This window comes from Chrysemys picta, chromosome 10, assembly GCF_011386835.1.
Source record: "Chrysemys picta bellii isolate R12L10 chromosome 10, ASM1138683v2, whole genome shotgun sequence".
Taxonomy (NCBI): domain Eukaryota; kingdom Metazoa; phylum Chordata; order Testudines; family Emydidae; genus Chrysemys; species Chrysemys picta.
Window position 1 is genome coordinate 35097066 of NC_088800.1, and position 19733 is coordinate 35116798.

The 19733-nt window shown below is 45.8% G+C and overlaps 1 protein-coding gene across 5 annotated transcripts in view; it reads right to left on the bottom strand.

Annotated features, from left to right (window-relative positions):
- Nucleotides 1-1278: 1278 nt before the first annotated feature.
- The window catches only part of CIB2 (calcium and integrin binding family member 2), a 117271-nt gene continuing 98816 nt past the window's right edge, over nucleotides 1279-19733 (bottom strand). For all 5 annotated transcript variants that reach the window (XM_005294487.4, XM_065559556.1, XM_065559553.1 and 2 more), the window contains one exon: nucleotides 1279-2334. In XM_005294487.4, coding sequence (XP_005294544.1) covers nucleotides 2313-2334 — 22 coding nt within the window. In that variant the 3' untranslated portion in view covers nucleotides 1279-2312. The remainder of the gene's footprint in view (nucleotides 2335-19733) is intronic.

Genomic DNA, 19733 nt, shown 5'->3' on the forward strand with positions numbered 1-19733 from the left:
CAGATGATCCACCCTCTTTCACCCTCTGACTCCACCACCTCAACCAAGCTTCACAATCATCATTGCTGAGTACAGTAGGACGCTGTTTTTTTAAAAAATTGTTTAAAAATTATACTGTATATGTATATAATGTATCTGGTGAAAAAAAAATCCCTGGAACCTGACCCTCCCCTATTTACATTAATTCTTATGGGGAAATTGGATTTGCTTAATATCATTTTGCTTAAAGTCGTATTTTTTAAGGACATAACTACAACATTAAGCGAGGAGTTGCTGTATATGGATAATTGTATGATATAAATTCTCATATATTGGGGCATAACCTGACCTCTAAATGTCAGAGGGTTAGAAAATACTTCTATGGACACATTTTTCTATAAAATTGTCCAGTACAAGTTTTCTTGCACTTGCCTTCAAAGCACCTGGTACTGTCCAGTACCAAGAGGCAAGATACTAGACTAGGTGGATCATAGGTCTAATCAGATACAGCATTCCTATGTAACTCTCTGTGGTACTATATCTCTACTGAAACAACAATTTCCCTCTTTTAATGTAGTCTCATACAGGCCATAGTGAATCATACATGTCAGAGGAATGTTTAAATAATGACCTGGTAGAAGAATTCTGTTCTGAGAAAGGACAGGAGATGGTGTTATGATGCCATCCAGTGGTAGTGTGTCATCAATGCTTCTAGCATGCATAATGACATGATGAGCCAGCCAACAGGAAGTAGGAGTATGAGCCTGGTTCCAGATGAGCGGAGCCATGGGTAGGATATAGTCCTGGAGTTCCAAGAGGTGTCAGAGAAGTCAGATGACTGCAGCATCGTACACCTGCTGACACAGAGGAAATTGTGACTATCAAGCAGCAGAAGAACATACAGCAGCAAATGTCTAAATAAAAGAAATAAGAAGAGGCAAAGCAGGACGGGAAGCACTGCAGCAGAGGATCATCTGCTTTCCTCAAGCCAGGCGCAGAGGTTGACGTCAGGTATATTGGTGTATATGTGAATTTATTCCAATGGAGTTACTCCAGATAGACACCACTATACCTGAAATCATGCGCCTAACTCACTTAAGTATTTTTGAACATTTTACCCTTGGGTTCCCCCTCTCTCCTTCTTTAAGGAGCTCTTTAGGTCAATATGCAACAGAAATTTCAGACAGTCACATATTCCCTGAAAGATTTAAGATTACACTGATTGGAAGAAAATACTGACAGAAAAGGGAATTAATGTTCATATTATAGCTCAGGACAAAAATCCTCAAAGAATGATAAATCAGTAAGATGTTTTAATTGTAGGTGACTTTGATACAGAAGCCATGTAAATGACAGAGCCCTTCTATTGACTGTTAGAACAGTTATACAAGTATGATTGTCGTCATGCTCCAGTACCTAACCAATAGTGGAATTTAAAAAAGGAATGACAAAGCTGATTTTCAGGAGGGGTAGGAGAGTGAAATACAGAGCTGCATTCATGCATTTTATGAGAAAAATTGCATAGCTGGTTTTTAAAATGTCTTTTTTGTGTCCTTGGTACTGGTCCTGTGCTTCTTGGGGCTACAGATGACAGTATTCTTCTATCCAACATTATCAGCCCAAGACATGAGAAAAGGCAAGACCTCCTTGAAGAACAAAGACACAATTTAAAGTTGGTCTTGGGAAGAAGTGAATCACTTATGCAGATGTCATACAAAATACTTCAAGTTTCATAAGGATATGATAATCCATAAAATATTGGTTGAGGGTTAAGCACCAGACCCAGCAACCTGACATTTTTCAGACTTAAATGGCAAACCCAGTATGTGGTTGTCTTCAACACCCTGAACTTGATCTTGACTGCAAATTTTAATCAAATTATTTCCATGCATGATCCCCAGCTGTGTAACAGAATGGTGGAGGCATCTCGTTATTTTAAGGCCAGTGCTTTCTTTCAATTAATAACCTCTGGGAAAATCACCATAGCTTATATCTGTCTTTCTTTTTTGCTTTGAAGAACAATATTAAATTTTCATAAATATAAAAACTACAGGGAAATACATTTAATAGTATTCTCTTGTTTAAAAAACCCAGTCAACCATCCTTTTCCAGAATGCCATGTCGGACAACATTGAAGATAAAAACGTAGACATCCCAAAGGTCTTGTAGATCAGTGATGAGTCTTTCCCCCATGGGCCAGAGTGATTCCAGTCCTTGTTGCCAAGTTCTAAGAAGCCATAATAAGAGGACAAAAGCCCCCAAAGTGCCTGAGATTCAGAGAGGCAGGACTGATGTCAAGTCATTTCTGATAACAGTGGCTCATACCAGCATCTTCAGATTCTTATGTGGAAGGTACTGCAAAGAAAAAAGAGATTAAGCGGTATCAACACTTGTCATTATACAAGGGATTTTCTCGAAGAGCCCATTTTAATGGAGAAAAGTGGGAAGGGATGGATCTGATCACTGGTCCACCATGCCCTTTATCCAAATATGGATGTTGCAGAAGAAGGTGAACTGTGCCAACCACACAGTGTTATATGTGAAAAGGAAATCCCTTCCTGACCCTGTGGTAATCAGTTTATACCATGAAGCATAAGGTTGGATTATACTTCTCTTAGAGTGCCTAACAACTAAAGGGATCAGGTACCAAAATGATGAATGGATGACAGGATTAAGAAGTGTCTGCCATGTTGAAAGTTTCTACTGGTTTGAGAAATATTCCCTATACTTAAAATAGGATGTTTTACTGGAAGCTCTAATATCTTCAATTGTTTTAGAAATGACCCCCATAGAAAGATAGTGAGATGCAGTGCTGGCCACAAAACTATTCCACCCTTTTAAAAATCCAGACACAGTATTTGACTTGCCGACCTTCTGCAGTAGGGAGTTCCCTTTCCAGTTTCAATCAGTGTGTGACAGGAAGGTAATTCATGGCACAAAACAATAGTTTATCTAGAGATGGCCCTGGGGAAGGAAGCTGAGATTCAGGTATGAACTCTTCCAAAACTTGGACCTGTCTAGATACAGGGGGAGTTTGGTCTCTCAGAGATGGGCCCAAGTAGAAAGCTTAGCCTTGGTTATTGAGAGTTCAGTGGCAGAAGGTTTTGAGATCTGCTGTTTCAGTTTGGATCTAACTCATTATTAGGGTTACCATATGTCCGGATTTCCCCGGACATGTCCTCCTTTTGTGTGCTAAAAATAGCGTCCGGGGGGAATTTGTAAAGCACTCACAATGTCCGGGATTAGCAGAGCGAGTGGCTGGGAGGGCTGCAGGGAAGTCCCGGGCTGGACTCAGGAGCAGCTGTAGAGGAGCCGGATCCGCCCTGCATTCTGAGCCAGCAGCTCCCTTGCAGCCCAGTCCAGCAGCACTGTGCAGGGCCAGACCGGGTTTTGTTGTGCAGGGGAGCTCAGCCACGTGTCCGGCTCGGCTGCACAGAGCCCAACACTCTGTTCTGAGCAGCAGGGTAAGGAGGTCAGGGGGCAGGAAGGTTCTGGAGGTGGAGGTCAAGAAACGGGGGGGGCTTTTTGGGGGGAGTGGAGAAAGTTTTGGGCAGTGAGGGTACAGGTAGGGGGTAGGGTCCTGGGGGGCAGTTGGGGGGGGTCTTAGGAGGGGGCAGTTAGGGGACAAGGAACAGGGAGTCTTAGGTAGGGGGTGGGGTTCTGGAGGGCAGTTAGGAGCAGGGGTCCCAGGAGGGGGCAGTCAGGGGACAAGGAGCAGGGGGGGAGTGTTTGGGAGTTCTGGGGGGGGCTGTCAGGTGGCAGGGGTGGGGAGATGGATCGGAGCAGTCAGGGGACAGGGAGCAGAGGGGTTTAGATGGGTTGGGAGTTCTGGGGGGGCTGTCAGGGGGCAGGAGTGTGGAGAGGGATCGGAGCAGTCAGGGGACAGGGAGCAGAGGGGTTTAGATGGGTTGGGAGTTCTGGGGGGGGCTGTCAGGGGGTGGGGAGTGGTTGGATGGGGCGTGGGAGTCCCAGGGGTCTGTCTGGGGGTGGGGGTGTGGATAAGGGTTGGGGCAGTCAGGGGACAAGAGGCAGGGAGGCTTAGATAGGGAGTGGAGTCCTGGGGGGCAGTTAGGGGCAGGGGTCCCAGGAGGGGGCAGTCAGGGGACAAGGAACGGGGGGAGGGTTGGGGGTTCTGGGGGGGCGGGAAGTGGGAGGGGCAGGGGCGGGGCTAGGGCGGGGCTCCTCCCGTCCTCTTTTTTTCTTGCTGAAATATGGTAACCCTATCATTATTTATCAGATGAGGGGTGTCAATGTGCAAATTGCATGCATTTAATTGTAGTGGCTAATTTACTTCTTCAAAAAAGGACTTAAGCATGTGTTGAAATCCTATTTTGCTCAAACAGGTGCTAAAGTGCTTTGCTGAACTGAGGCCTTGGTCATTAATGACTGCCAGCATGGAGACCCAGAACACCGCAGTACGACACTATTTTTCTACCTGCTGGAAGGAGGAACTTCTAGGAAAAGCTGTGTCGGATGTTACATTGCCTTTCCTCTTTCTGCAGCTCAGTCAAGAAACAATGGGCTGGATTCATCCCAGGTACAATTTCACTAAGTCACTGGAGATATGGCAGGAAAGACTGTTACCTGGTCTCCTCTTTGCTTAGTGTTGTGTGTGTTTGGGGCTGGTGGGGATGTTCTGGCAGTTCTGCTGAATGTGGAGAAGTTTTTATTTGGGGCAATCTCAGGAGATCATTATTGGTTAGATCCCTTAGGTTGGGGTCTCAAAGTCCCAGCCCGCTGGCCATCTGTGGCCCGAGAACCTCCCCATTGTAGCCCATGGAGGAGAGACGCATGCAGCCATGCTGCTCGCAATGTCTGCTGCAGATGCTGCCCCCCACAACTCCCATTGGCTGTGGGAGAGGGACAGAGATACCATCACTAGTGGACGGGCAGAGTCAGCCATGGAGGCAGCATCATTAGTTGCCGGGCAGAGTCAGTCATGGAGGCAGCGCCACTTTTTTTCCACAATGAATATAAACAAGTCAAAATACCGAACACAACTATCTGATGCACACCTTGCTGCAATCCTGAAGGTTTCAACTGCTCAGTCACTGAGGCCAAACATCACCAAACTGACAGAACTGAAGCGTTGCCAGGTGTCTGGCAAACACTAAAAACGCTGGCAGGCGAAGAATTGTATAACGTTGTGTGACAGTTTTATTATTTCTAAGAAATTCGAAATAAAAAATACAATATAAATGTTTTCTTTCCTGAACACCATCTTCAGTCACATTGTTGGCCCGCCGGGAGGATTTGAGGACTGGCACTGGCCCTAAGGTAAACTGAGTTTGAGACCCCTGCTTTAGGTGACTAATATTCAGCATTGGGTGGGGCTGGTATTGCCTACTGTGGCTAGACTACAGGACACCATGTTAACTTATTTGCCACTAAACATTACACAACTCCACAAAGCAAGAAGCTACCAGAGCTATTGACGATTAAACATATGGCACATAGAGGTATAGCCTGGTACATCACTGCCTCTAGCTTTCTGATGGCATAGCTAATAAAGAGGTTCGAGAGGTGCTCTGTCTTGTTCAAACCCTTGCCCTTCTTCAACAGGTGCAGAGGGCCACAGACTGTGTGGGTTGGGAGGGGGAGAAGGAAGGGACAAGATTTTGGGAGGCATAGATCCAAGCTCTGCAGGATCTCCTTGTACACTGCATTGCTCCTACTTCCCTGCCAATCATGCATGGGCCAGGGGAGGTGCAGGAACAGAGCTGGTGGATTCACCACTACACTAGGAAGCTTCTGCAGCCTCAGGACAGTAGTAATAATATCTAGCTCTTATATAGCACTTTTTATCAGCAGATCTCAAAGCACTTTACAAAGGAGGTCAGTATCATTATTCACATTTTACAGAGGGGGAAACTGAGGCACAGAGAAGTGACGTGGCATGCTTAAGACCCAGCAGGCCAGTGACACCCAGGTCTCCTGACTTTCAGTCCAGTGCTTTTATACACTAGGCTACACTGTTTACTAATGGCCATGAAATGGCCTGGGAAGAGATTCTTTCTCTCGGCCTCCAGAGAGAAACCCAACTACTCAATCTGTGTGTTAAATGTCAGTACTTGGGGCATAGTGATGCTATTCTGAGGAGGGAAAGTACTGCCCTTTAAAAAGATTTTCACCATGTTATCGTGGATGAACAACTCTGGAAGCCTGGCTTTACAGGGACACATTTATAGAGGGGGAATGGATAGAAAGCATCACAGAGCACAAGTTCAAACTCAAAACCTCAATGTACCATAAGAAAAAATTAGATGCATTTCCCAGTAGTAGTGTCATATTTTCCTTTCTCCTTGCAATAAAGCTAAGTAAACACAGGATGGTAATATGTTCTTCAAGATACAATCAAAGCAGCTTCAGTTATGGAGTAACATAGCAGTAGCGATTTAGTCCAATAGTGTCACAACTATGATTTCTAGAGCCCCTTTCCAATGTATTGCAGTTGACCTCCAGAAGTTCTTCAAAACCACTAACCCAAGGCTCAGTCTACCAAGCTGTTCTTTAGAGATTTTAATTAAAGAGACTTTTGGTTCCAGTTCTGGCTGTAAACTAGACTACAGAGCTATGCACATGAATGGATGACAAGGTCAGCCAGGTTAGAATGCTTCCCTAACGCTGGAAGATTTCATTAGTCTCTCAGCAAGGAACACTGCGATGTCTAACACTCTCTTGTGTTTATAAACTCAAATTCTGCTCTCAGATACACTCATGCAAATCTGGAAAACTCTGCTGATTTCAGTAGTGTTGATCTGGATTTATACCAGTGAAACAGAGAAGAATTTATTCCAGAATATAGTATATACAGTAGAGTAACTGATTCATTCATAATTATGGTGCTGTAGGGGGTGGAGGGTGGAGTTACAAACCAAGACCTATGGAATTCAGGGGTATCTTATATTCAAGCTCTGATTCAGACCAGAAATTTGCAAATGGCTTCAATCTTTGTGCTGAACTGAATCAAGACCCTAGTACTGGATTTGAATGTTGCCACCTGAATCTCTCTCAAACAGAAAGACAAGAAGAATGCAAACTCATTCTGGAGTTCATACGACATTGGCAGAATATAAGCAAGTTACTGAGACCTGAGGCTGATGGAGCCTTAGCATCATGCTCAAGTTCTGAAATGACATCTGGACTTCCATTCCCTGGGATGGTTAAGATCCAGGGCTGGACTCTGCGTTTGTACTTGCTAGTTATCTGTAGGACAAGTCCTGTCCTGTCAAGGCCTGTGGGGTTTTTTTTTTTTTTTTTGGGGGGGGGGGGGGGAGAGGGAATGTCCATATTCCCAGAAATATCTGTTCAGGGAGCCAAATTCAGTCCTGGAATAAGATAGATGGAACTGCACTGACCTCACGGGGGGAAGGCCTGCTAATACCAGTGCTTAATTTGGCCCAGTAGGTCCTCTGCAGCTTCAGAACATTTTACCTGAAAGGCCAGGTGAGACAGGTCTGTTTGTGTTTCTGTGAGGATTGTGTGATTGGGACCTCTGGATCTGTCATCAGCCCTATGTTTGAAGTGTATTGAGTGGTTAATCCCTGCTGGTAGCGAGGGTGTGGAGCTAAGTAGCAAAGCTTAGTACAGAAGTCAGTTGCCAGTGAATTCAGCAGGTGAATAGGAGCAGTAAACAGGGGAATTTAGAGAGGGAATGTGAAAGGCTTTCTTTCTCAATACAGTTCTACATTCAGTACTGTGATGGCAAGCAATGGAACACTGGTTGTGAAGATTCTGAAAACAAAGTGCTGGCTGGGTAAGTGATATAAGGGCGAAAGTTTTGATTTGGTGGAACATTACCCATAGAAGATGGACCAGAAGGGGCTGTGTAGTTTGGATGGCCTCCATTCAGAAGAAGAAGAACCAACCTTCTAGAGGACAGTCTGGGTAGAATATCCGCAAGGGCATTAGACTAACAACTAAACAGGAGGATGAAAAGTAGGAACAAATTAAACCTCATGTAGTAGAAAATCCTGATGTCAAGAACAAACTTATTCAACCACTGAAGAGAAGAAATTATTTAAATTGCCTATATCCCAAAGCCAGAAGCCTGGGTAATAAACAAGAGGAATTGGAATTGCTCATTTATGAACTTTAATTTGATCTAGTTGGTATTACTGAAACTGGGTGGGAAGAGTCATATGATTAGAATGTTACAATCAATGGTTATGACCGATTTAGGAAGCATTGAGTGGAATAAAGGGGACGGGAAGTGGTACTCATAAAAAATGGCATTACCTGTTTCCAAATCACTGACAACTCACAAACAAATGATCTTGTGCTTCATATAAAGAACAAGATTGGATACTAATTGGTGTCTGCTACTGAGCACCTAATCACACTAGGGAACAGGATGACTGGCACTTTAAGCACCGATCTAAAATGTGTAGGAAAAAAAAGTTGCATTATCATGGAGGACTTAAACCTGAATGATCTGTACTAACTAGAGGTTTCATGGTGCCAGTACAATTTCCCCACCCACCACCTGGAATATTATAGATGACATTTTTTTAATTCCAAAAGTGTTGCATCCAACATGGGAGAATTCAATATTAGACCTCTTGACAGATAAAGAGGAAGTGATCACAGAATTAAAAGTTAGTGCTTGCTTAGGTGAAAGTCATCATGACTTGATTGCATTTGTTATGTGCAAACAGAATAAATCCCCAACCAGTAATATATATACTTGGTGCTTTAAAACAGTGTCTCTCAATCTTTCTAGACTACTGTATCCCTTTCAGGAGTCTGATTTGTCTCACTTTCACCTCACTTAAAAGCTACTTGCTTACAAAATCAGACATAAAAATACAAAAGTGTCACCACACACTATTACTGAAAAATTGCTTACTTTCTCATTTTTACCATATTATTATAAAATAAATCAATTGATATATCAATATTGTACTTACATTTCAGTACATAGATCAGTATAAACAAGTAATTGTCTGTATGACATTTTAATTTATGCGTACCCCTGGTTGCTTTAAAAGGGCAAATTTCACAAAGCTGAAAATAATTATGAGCCAAATCAAATGGGAGAAAGAATTTAAACAGAAAAATATGAATGATAATTGAGAGCTGTTTAAGAACATTTTACTAGATACTCAAAAAGCCACAATTCCAGAATTGGGAAAGAAGGCCATAATAATTAAAAAAAGAGGCTGGCTTAGAGGCAGTGAAAGCAAAAATAAAAATTAAAAACAATATAACAAATGAAAAAAGAGGAAATTGATAGCAATGAATATGAATTATAAGCTAGAAACTGTAGAAAACCAATAAGAGATGCAAAAGGACACATGGAGAATCTACTGCCAACAGAGTTAAGGACAGTCAGAAGGAAATTTTCAGTGTATCAGGAAAAAAAGGAACCCTAACAATGGTATTGGTCCATTACTGGCTGGAACTAGTAGAACTGACAATTGTAATGCAGAAAAGGCAGAAATGTTCAATAAATATTTCTATTCTGACAAGAATATTTTGGAAAAAGCCAGATGATATATTCATATCAATTGAAGATGAAATATTTTCCACTCCAACAGTAGCTAAGGAAATGCTAGACAGTAACTACTAAAGTTAGACATTTTCAAATCAGCAGGTCCAGTTAACCTACATCCAAGAGTTTTTAAAAGAGCTGGCTCAGGAGCTCACTGGACCACTAATATTGATTTTTAATAACTCTTAAAACTGGGGACGTTCCAGCGGATTGGAAGAAAGTTAATGTTGTGACAAATAGCTTAAAAGGGTAACCAAGGTGACTTGAATTACTATAGATCTATTGGACTACATCGATCCCAAGTAAAAGAATTGAATGGCTGATATGGGACTCAATTAATAAAGAATGAAAGGAGGATAATATAATGAATGCCAGTCAACATGGGTTTATGGAAAATAGATCATGTCAAACTAGCTTGATATCATATTTGCTTGATAAAGGTAACAATGTTGACAGAAGTTGGTCCAATAAATGATACCACATCCACCATGTCTGTCTAGATGCTTCTGGTAAGGCATTTACCTTGGTGCCACTGAAGCTAAACAAATTCAAACTAGAAGTAAAGAGCAGAATTTTAACAGTTAGGGTAATGAACCACTGGGACAATTTATCAAGGGCTATAGTGGATTCCAGAATTTTTAAAATCAAGTTTGGATATTTTCCTAAAAGATATGCTCTAGCTCAATCACAGCTATTGGATTTGAAGCAGGAATTAATTCAAGGAAGCCCTATGGGTGTTATGCAGCAGCTCTGACTAGATGATCAAAATGGTCTCTTCTGGCCTTAAAAATCTAAATCTATGGCACAGGCAGATATGGTGCATCACAATCTGGACCGTTAGCCTGGAGACTGTAAAATACAGATTGCATTTATCAAAGAGCTTCCAAATTATTGGGTTTTGAAAAAAGGGGTGTTAAACCAGTTTCAGTTAAAACTCTAGGGCTAGCGTGTCTAGTAACTTCCCTAACCCCAATCCCCCTTAGCACTCTAAAATCCAGGTGCCCAGAACCTGCAGCTTCCATGAACACAGAAAACCCATCTATTGCTTGTGAAAGCATTTTTGTTAGGGCTGGTCAAAAATTTTCCATCACAACTGTTTTTGATGGAAAACGGGGTTTTGAGTAAACTAAATTTTGCACAGAAAGCATCTGGTTTCCAGGGAGAAAACTCAACTTTTGTCAAAAAAAAAAAAAAAAAGTTTTTAATTTTAGAGTTTTTGTTTTTTTTTAAACGACAATAATGTTTCCGCCCCCATTTTTTCAAACTTTTCTGCAATAGCCCTCCTGCTCCCCCAGGTCCCTGACCAGCGTTAGTCTTACATCTTAAGATCTGAAAAATCTGCATTGTAGGACAGATTCTGTGAGATGCTAAGTGCCTCTTGTGAGCCCTCAACCTCACACAGGATTGGGCCCAAGGTGCAGACTGTTCTGCTTCCAATGGATGAAGGCAGATGATGAAGGTTCAGAGATGGTACATCTCCCATCAGCATATATACTTTTTATCCTCTCTATTGTTTCCCTGTCTGGTTTTGGCAGCTCTGGTGTGTTGCTAATATCATGTTTTTCTCAAGACCCGTTTCAAATTGCTACGCTGTGTATCATCCTCAGGCCTTAAAATAAGTTTAAGCTTCCATGATGATTTATAAAACAATTTCCTGTGGAAAACGTAACCAGTCTTGTAGAACAGAACACTTATCCAGTGCCAGTTCAGAGTGCTAATGCTTCCATTAAGCTACAAGCAGGCTCTTAATGATAACATTTTTGAGTGAAATAAACCCAGTGGGATCAAATTTTCTGAACTAGCAACTGTCACTATCATTTACAACTTATTCAGCTTCTGGGATAGTAGCCAAGAATGCATATTTCCTCTGCCCTGGTCAGTGATTATAGTTGAGTTTTCTCAAAGTATTAAAAAAAAAAATCATTTCCTCAACACAGGAGTGCAAATCAGGCAATACACTTTACTGCATCTTCATTTCCTTGACAGCAATACAAAGCTTGGCAGACTGTCTCTAGGAGATTAAACCCACACAGTGTCATTAAATAAAGGTTTGCAAAGGGAGAAATGAGAGAGAAAAAGTTCACTCATAGCATAGTGACTTTGAGCCGGTATCAGAACAAATGCTGGGTCCTTGTGCCAAAGATAATGACTGTACTACATGTACAAGTGCATAGCAGTGTAGCATGGCTTAAAAAAAATCCATGGTTGGTTGTACATGCAAGAGCAAATATTTAAAAACACCCTCCTGTATCTGAATATAAAACTGGCCTTCACCGTTTTCCCAACAGGCAGCGTGGGGATGATATAACCATCACCTGTTTAATTATGCAATTGGCTTCATTTTAATGATAATGAGGTTCTCAAAGTGTTTCACAAGTGGGGTCCCAATTTTGCAGAACAAGAAAGTGAGACAGAAATTATGAGACTTACCACAGGCCACACAATGAACCAGTGGAAGTGTCAGGAACAGAATCCAGGAGTCTTGACTCTAATCACCTGAAGGATTTGCTTTCTTGGAGGGGGAGGGAGGTGAGAGATAGGAGGAGGGATCCTTTGTCACTGATACTAGATCAGTAGATGAAACCAGTATAACCAGCATATTCAAAAGGGATCAGACATTAAGTGCCAAACTTGAAATACTTTGGGCTAGATATTCAGAGATGTTGAATGCCCATAGACTCAGTAGAAGTCACTGAAAACTGCAGGCACTTAGGATCTCTGAACACCAGGTTCAAGAAGACCACAATTTTCAGAAGTGGCCATGGATTTTGGATGCCTCAGTTATTGAGATCCTTTGGGCCTAATTTTCAGAGATGCTGACCACCCAAAACTACAGCGGAAGTCAATGGGTGCTCAGGCATTTCTAAAAACAAGGGCTAATGTGTGTCTCAAATTGGGTATCAGAAAATGGAGGCACACAAAATCAGTGGTATCTTTGAAAATGTGGCTGTATCTGTACATGGTTGGGTAGGTATTTCCTCCATAGATCTGGAGACCTTCACAGGAGCATTTTTATAAAGAGAAAAAATGTTTTACTACCACACTCCAATATTATGAAGATAGTTGCCACTTACAGGACCATTACGGCCTGTGGCACTGATTAGGCAAGAGAACCAGAGGCCATAAATGGAGTCTGAGATAAATTCAGTCCAGACACAGGAAATATTGTTCCTTTCAGTGAGCCGTAAATATTTGGAATGGCCAATCAAGATTGTTACACCAGAAATAATTGAGATCAATGAATAAACAAACATTTAATGTTGGGGAAAATCAAAGGCAATGCTTCTTAGGGCAAATTGCTGTCTTTCCTGTGTGTTAGCCCACACAGAGAAATGCCTCGCTGTCGTAGGTGTATTGTTACCTAAGGGATTAGTCAGAGTAATTTTTACATGGATTTAGGGTTTGGACTGTAATTTGATAATCTAGGGTTACCATATTTCAGCAAGTAAAAAAGAGGACGGGAGGAGCCCCACCCTAGCCCCACCCCCGTCCTGCCCTAGCCCTGCCCCTGCCCCTCCCACTTCCCACCCCCCTCAGAACCCCCGACCCTCCCCCCGCTCCTTGTCCCCTGACTGCCCCCTCCTGGGACCCCTGCCCCTAACTGCCCCCCAGGACTCCACCCCCTACCTAAGCCTCCCTGCCTCTTGTCCCCTGACTGCCCCCTCCTGAGACCCTCCCCCCATCCTAACTGGCCCCCTAGAACCCTACCCCCTACCTGTACCCTGACTGCCCCAACCCTTATCCACACCCCCACCCCCAGACAGACCCCTGGGACTCCCACACCCCATCCAACCACTCCCCACCCCCTGACAGCCCCCCCCAGAACTCGCGACCTATCTAAACCCCTCTACTCCCTGTCCCCTGACTGCTCCAATCCCTCTCCCCACTCCTGCCCCATGACAGCCCCCCCCTCGCTCCCAACCCCCTCGCTCCTTGTCCCCTGACTGCCCCCTCCTGGGACCCCTGGTCCTAGCTGCCCTCCAGAACCCCACCCCCTACCTAAGCCTCCCTGTTCCTTGTCCCCTAACTACCCCCTCCTAAGACCCCCCCCCCACCCTAACTGCCCCCCAGGACCCTATCCCCTACCTGTATCCTGACTGCCCAAAACCTTATCCACGCCTCCCCCAGAAAGCCCCCCCCGAATTCCCGACCCCCACCCCCGTCTCTTGACTGCCCCCTCCAAAACCTCCCTGCCCCTTCTCCGACCCCCTGGCCCCCTTGTTGTTGGCCTTCGCCTAACGTCTCTGTGAACTTGCTCAGGAACGGCCTGAGCCGTTCGTCCCGGCACGCTGGGCAGCAGTGGAGGAGCTCCAGACTGCTGGAGGCGATCTGCGAATGCAGGGAAGGAGGGAGTGATCTCTGCTGCAGGGGAGGCAGAGGAGGGGCTCTCTCTGGCTGTCGGAGCCCCATGTAAGTGGCACCATCCGGCCGGCTGCCCTGTTAGCCGCGCGCGCTCTGCATGGGGGGTGGGGGGGGGGGGGGAGTCCGGACATTTACAAATTCCCCCCAGATGCTATTTTTAGCTCAAAAAGCCAGACATGTCCGGGGGAATCCGGACGAATGGTAACCCTAGATAATCCAGTCCGAGTAATGGGCCGCACATAGTTGAGCTGCCTGTCACAGGATGACTGGCCCCTTTAAGAAGGAGCAGGGCCAATGCACCTATGACTGTTCAGCTGATCCCAGTTAGGTTTAAAAGAGTGTATCTGGGCCTAGTGAGGCCCGGTGAGGGAGAGCCAGGGAGCTGCAAGAATCAGGAGCAATAGGCAGGCTGGCAGAATCCCCTGGACGGGAGGCAAGACTCCAGGTGTGGCAGTGGGGTCTCTGTGAGCTGGGGAGAAGACCGGCTTGTTAAATGTGATGGAAACTGTGGGCAGACAATTGGCCTCTGGAACTGACGGGAGATTGAAGCCTCTGCACACTGACTGATACCCCACCCAGTTTGGGTGACCAGGCAAGGTGGAGGAGGCGATAAAACTGTTGGTAAGGGCACAGTGGCAGCAGAAACGGAAACAGCTCCAGCCCAGGCTCCTTCAGTTAATGGACAGCCTCCAGAAACAGCAGGAGGCACATTTGCCATTCAACAGCAGTGGCAAGAGGCTCATTTCTAGCAAGAAGAATGGTTACAGAAGTGGCTGGCCCAAGAGACTCTGGGGAATTTAGTTGGTATTAGAGAGGATAGCTTAGGGTTGCCAACTGTCTAATCGCACAAAACCGAACACCTTAGCCCTGACCCTTCTCCGAGGCCATGCCCCCTTTCCTGAGGCCCTGCCTGCCGCTCACTACATTTCCTCTCCCTCGTTGGCTCGCTCTCCCACATCCTCACTCACTTTCACTGGGCTGGGGTGGGGGTTGGAGTGTGGGAGGGGTGAGGGCTCTAACTGGAGGTGTGGGCTCTGGGGTGGGGCCAGAAATGAGGGGTTCAAGTTGTGGGAGGGGACTCCAGGCTGGGGAAGGGGGTTGGGGAGCAGGTGGGGAGAGGGCTCCATCTGGGGGTACAAGCTCTGGGGTAGGGCTGGGGATGTGGGGTTTGGGGTCCAGGAGGGGGCTCTGGGTTTGGGGGGGCTCAGGGCTGGGACAGGGGGTTGGGGCACGGGCTTACCTCTGGTGGCTCTCGGTCAGTGGTGCAGCACGGAGCCAGGACAGGTAGGGACTAGCCTTAGCTCCGCAGCACTGCCAACCGGACTTTTAACGGCCTGGTTGGCAGTGCGGACTGGAGCCGCCAGGTCCCTTTTCGACTGGGTGTTCCAGTCAAAAACCGGACACCTGGTCACCCTAGGGTAGCTTGAGCTGGCTGATCCCTGGACTGGCAAAGCTGGGGTCGGGGGAAGATGCAAAGGCCACGCTATGTACCTTCCAGTTAGTGCCCAGTGCAGCGGATTGGGAAGAATTCACTGGGGCATCCCACATAGCACGGTTTGACAGGTGAGGGGCTGGCAGCCTACCAAGTGTTGAGCAATAAGCAGGCGCTCCTATCATGTGGTGAAGGCTGCTATCTTAGACAGATTGGGACTGACCCTGGAGGCATATCAGCACTATTTTGGGGCTGAGTCATTCCCGTGGAGGGCATGAACAGGGGTAGTGGACCTGGCTGCCCAGTGGTTATGCCTAGAGACTAGTTCCATAAAGAAAATTATGGACTGAGTGGTCCTGGAGACATTTTTGAAGGCCTTTTCCATGGGACCCCAGAGCTGGGTAAGGTGGTTCCAGACTGGCTTAGTGTGCGAGGCACTCAAAGGAAGCCTTCTTTGAAGCCAAAGAAGCTGAACAGTGTGGCAAAGTAGGGGTGGCCCATCCAGGGAGACAGAGTCAGAGCCAAGGATCTGCAAGAAGCAGGTGCGGCAGGAATTCCCCAGCAGAGGTTGCCAGGCTCTCTGGGGAGGCAAGGTGGTGGGGAAAAAGAGCCCCCAAGAAGAAAGCCCTGGGTATCAGTGCTCAGTAAGCAGAGCATGGAAGATTCCTGCAGGAAGCCCTGAAGCAGAGAAGACTGAGAAAAGAGGGAGAATCCCCTGGGAACGGTAGCCCAGAGTCAGCTGAGAAACTGATTTTGTTCATTTAGCCTATATTAGGAAAATAAAATTGCTTGGGAAAAGACTGTGTGGGGCAGTGGATCCTATGTGAGCTGGGGAGAAGGCTAGCTTGTTACACTGCCCCATAAACAGGGCAGGGTCCCAGTTTCCCCCTCTGTACCCATTCAGTTATGCTAGTCAGTGAGTTGAAAGGATGGAGTCTTGGCTACGCCCTTTCTCCACCCCTGCCTGCCCACTCTCTGCCCATGTATGTGGGAGAGGTACCGGCAACCCTATGGTTTCTCCTTACCATGAGGAGTTCATGATTGAGCCCTTGGAGATTGCAAGCAAAGGCAGAGCAAAAACACTGGAAGCTTTGCAATCAGACCGCAGATGTAAGAATTGCAAGCTTCTGCTGTACTGCTATCGAATAGCAGGCTCCAGCCCGGGTTCTGAAGGGACCATCAGAGAGAGCTGTTTAGTCTCAGTGACCCATTCAGTTCTTGGTCTCCCTATTGTGATGGTAGTTTGTGAAGTAGATCCCTACCCCACTGGGGGTTGAATCTGAGTGCCTCATATTAAAAATACACTTGCACAGATTTTCAAAACCAAGGGTAAACAACTGAGAACACAGAGTTCAGTATAAGACTCAAGTATGACCAGGATACAGAGCACACAGGAGGAGTAAGGTAATGAAGACCTCTAATACATGCCTTCTGTTGTATAAACAGATCAGGTCCAGACCCTGAGAACCAGTCAAGACAATACAAGAAATAATGAAGGTAACAAGGGGATATACAGAGGCATCCAAATGGTAACTTAGAAAAGGCAAGCCACAACAATGCCAATTTCTCTCTCTTTAAGGGGCAAATGATACCTTCCACAAAATGTGCATTGAAAAAATGACAAGGGCCATACTAATCTGAGATGCATATGACTGAGTATGTAGAATAGCAGTCCTAGGCCCAAAAGCAGTCAAGGATTTTTTGAGACATTCTGTGTAGTGATGATACACTCATGCCACAGTATATACAGTACAAGAAGTGTCAGAGCTAAGTATTGCACCATGGTTTGGTGACGGCAGAGAAGGGGGAGCAGCTGGCCACCCAATGTTTCATAAGACCTTATACAGTGTCAAAGAACCAGTCCAATGGAATGCTACTATATTGTACACAGAAGGTGCAGCAGGTGTCATCTGTTAAATAAAAAGCTTCATTACCACTGAAAACCTAGAATAGAACTTGATCTTTAGTCAATGAAATGGAAGTTGCCAGTCAACTTACTATCCACCCTGTCTATCATGAGCATACAAACTCTGAGCACTAGTCCCTATTCAATGCACATTTACATCTTATTGCCACTAAGAAAGTTTTGTGAGATTCAGCAAGATTGGTCATTGCATTTCAATAGGAGCTCCAAGGTGAGACTGGGGAGGATGTGTGCAGTTTGGGACAGAGATGCACTAACAGGAGAGGGTAGGATCAGTTGTCCAACAGGTGCCGGCAGTATGCTTTGCTGTGGTTAGTAATAATATAATTCCCTTATTTCAGTGGATAATTAAACATACCAAATCCAGCTACAAAAAATAATGCAAACAGGCAGTAAGGTAGGCACAGCTGCCAGAAACAATACTAATGATGCATCATACTCATGTTCCCACAGTCTCAAAAACATAGCCAGATGAATTTCCTGGAGTGTGAACGCTCAGCTTCCACCTTTGAACATGCCCATCAATGTGTGTTCCAGGTTCCATTTAAAACAGAAGGAAACTATTTTCCAGTTTGGATGCAGATCAGACAGCAGAAATCTCATGAACCCCGACCCTATGCCGGATTCATCCTCATGCCTGAATCCTGAACTTTTCAACCATCTCTGCTGATAGTGTAACCAAAGACTTGTGAAGCTGCTGAATGTCTCTTAATGATCAAACAATAAAGCAGCAGATAAAGGCGACTCCTCAAGTTCAGAATGCAGCCTGGCTTGCTTAGAAGAGGCTCCTGGGAACTGTCTGTTTCATTTCCTATAGGCATTACATGGTGACTCTAAGAGAAACCACTGAGAAAACACAGCATGCAGCCTCCTCTTGGCCCTGAGACTAGGGTGACCAGATGTCCCGATTTTATCGGGACAGTCCTGATATTTACTTGTTTGTCCCGCATCCCAACCGATATTCGGTCTGGACGCGAATTGTCCCGATATTTTGCGCTCCGGCGCACAGGCAGAGGGGGCTCGCGCCCCCCCCCCCCAACTCCGCCCCTTCCCTCCCCCATTGGATCCCTCCCCAAATTCCCACCCTTGCCCCACCCCCAGCCCCGCCCCTTCACTGCCCCAAATCCCCGCCCTGGCCCTGTCTCTTCCCCAAGCACACCGCATTCCTCCTCCTCACCCCTCCCTCCCAGGCTTGCGCTAATCAGCTGTATGGCGGCGCAAGTGCTGGAGGAGGGGAAGAAGCAGAATGCGGCAGCCAGCTCAGGGGAGGTGGAGGCGGAGCAGAGGTGAGCTGTTGGAGGGCGGGGAGTGGGGCGTGGAGCTGCCGGTGGGTGCTCAGACCCCACCAATTTTTCCTGTGCTCTGGCTTTTCTTTCTTTCTTTCTTTTTTTTTTTTTTAACTCCGCCGCTGGCTCTTGAGGTTTTTTGTTTTTTTTGCTCTGCTGGCACCCTCCCACTCCGATATTTCACATCTCTCATCTGATCACCCTACCTGCGACTGCACATGCATTTGTATCAGTGTTGCACAACAGAGGATTTAAATATGGAAGCGATCAGCTGCAAGGCTCAGGGTCAGAAGCTATGAGCCAGATGGCTTTCAGTGAGAGACTGGAAGGAAGCCCATCACTTCAGGGCATGCCTTATCAGGAGCACTTCAGTCTGAGCACTGCAAGACTCTTTCTACAGACTCTTCCCTCCGGAAAGAGAGGATTCTGTGGCTCACTCAACCTGCAATCAAAGCACCACCAGAGGGGCCAGCATTAAATCATCTGTATGCTGCCCGGAGGCCAGATGGGGCCAGCCTTGCCCTGGAATAGATGTACAGCTGGCTGCCTATGGCTCTGTGAGGCCTTTGTGGTAGCAGGGGATCACTGGGGCAGAAGTGGTTATTAAAGTGGGGATTGGGGTGGAAAGGAGGAGGATTGCTAACATAGTCCTTTGAGCCATCGGTATTGTCAGAGATCCCTTGTTCTCTGCTAGTTTTCTAACGGTTTAACTGTTTACCGGCTCTTCCATCCATCTGCTCTCTCACCTACATCCACAGTTCAATTCCCACCAGCAAGCCACCCACTTACTCCCTTGCCACCATCCCAAAATGCCACACGCTGTGGGGGAAAAAAGAAAGGGTGCAGGGACTCTACGGCTACAGTGACAAACATTCCACTGCCTCATCCTCTCTCAGGAGCCGCTGGGATTGTATAGCATCCTCAGCTGCCTTTGAGTTCTAGGACAGCAGTTTGCAAGTCTCCACTGTACAACTGTAAAGAAAGTGGAGGCACAAGCAGCCTATAAAACTACAGCCTCTACAGAGTCCTCATGCCTGCTCCCATCCCTTGTAGCTGATCCATTCTCTCTACCAGGTTTCCATGTATAGTTGCAGCATTTCCTACTGTAAGGAAAAAAACAATGAATCTACACGGAGAAATTTACAAAGGAGGTTTTTTTTTAAACTGAGTTAGGAATTAGAATGCTGTCTATTATTTCAGAGGACATGCTCAACTGCCGGGGTACCGGATACTAAAATTGCTCAAACTGATACACTT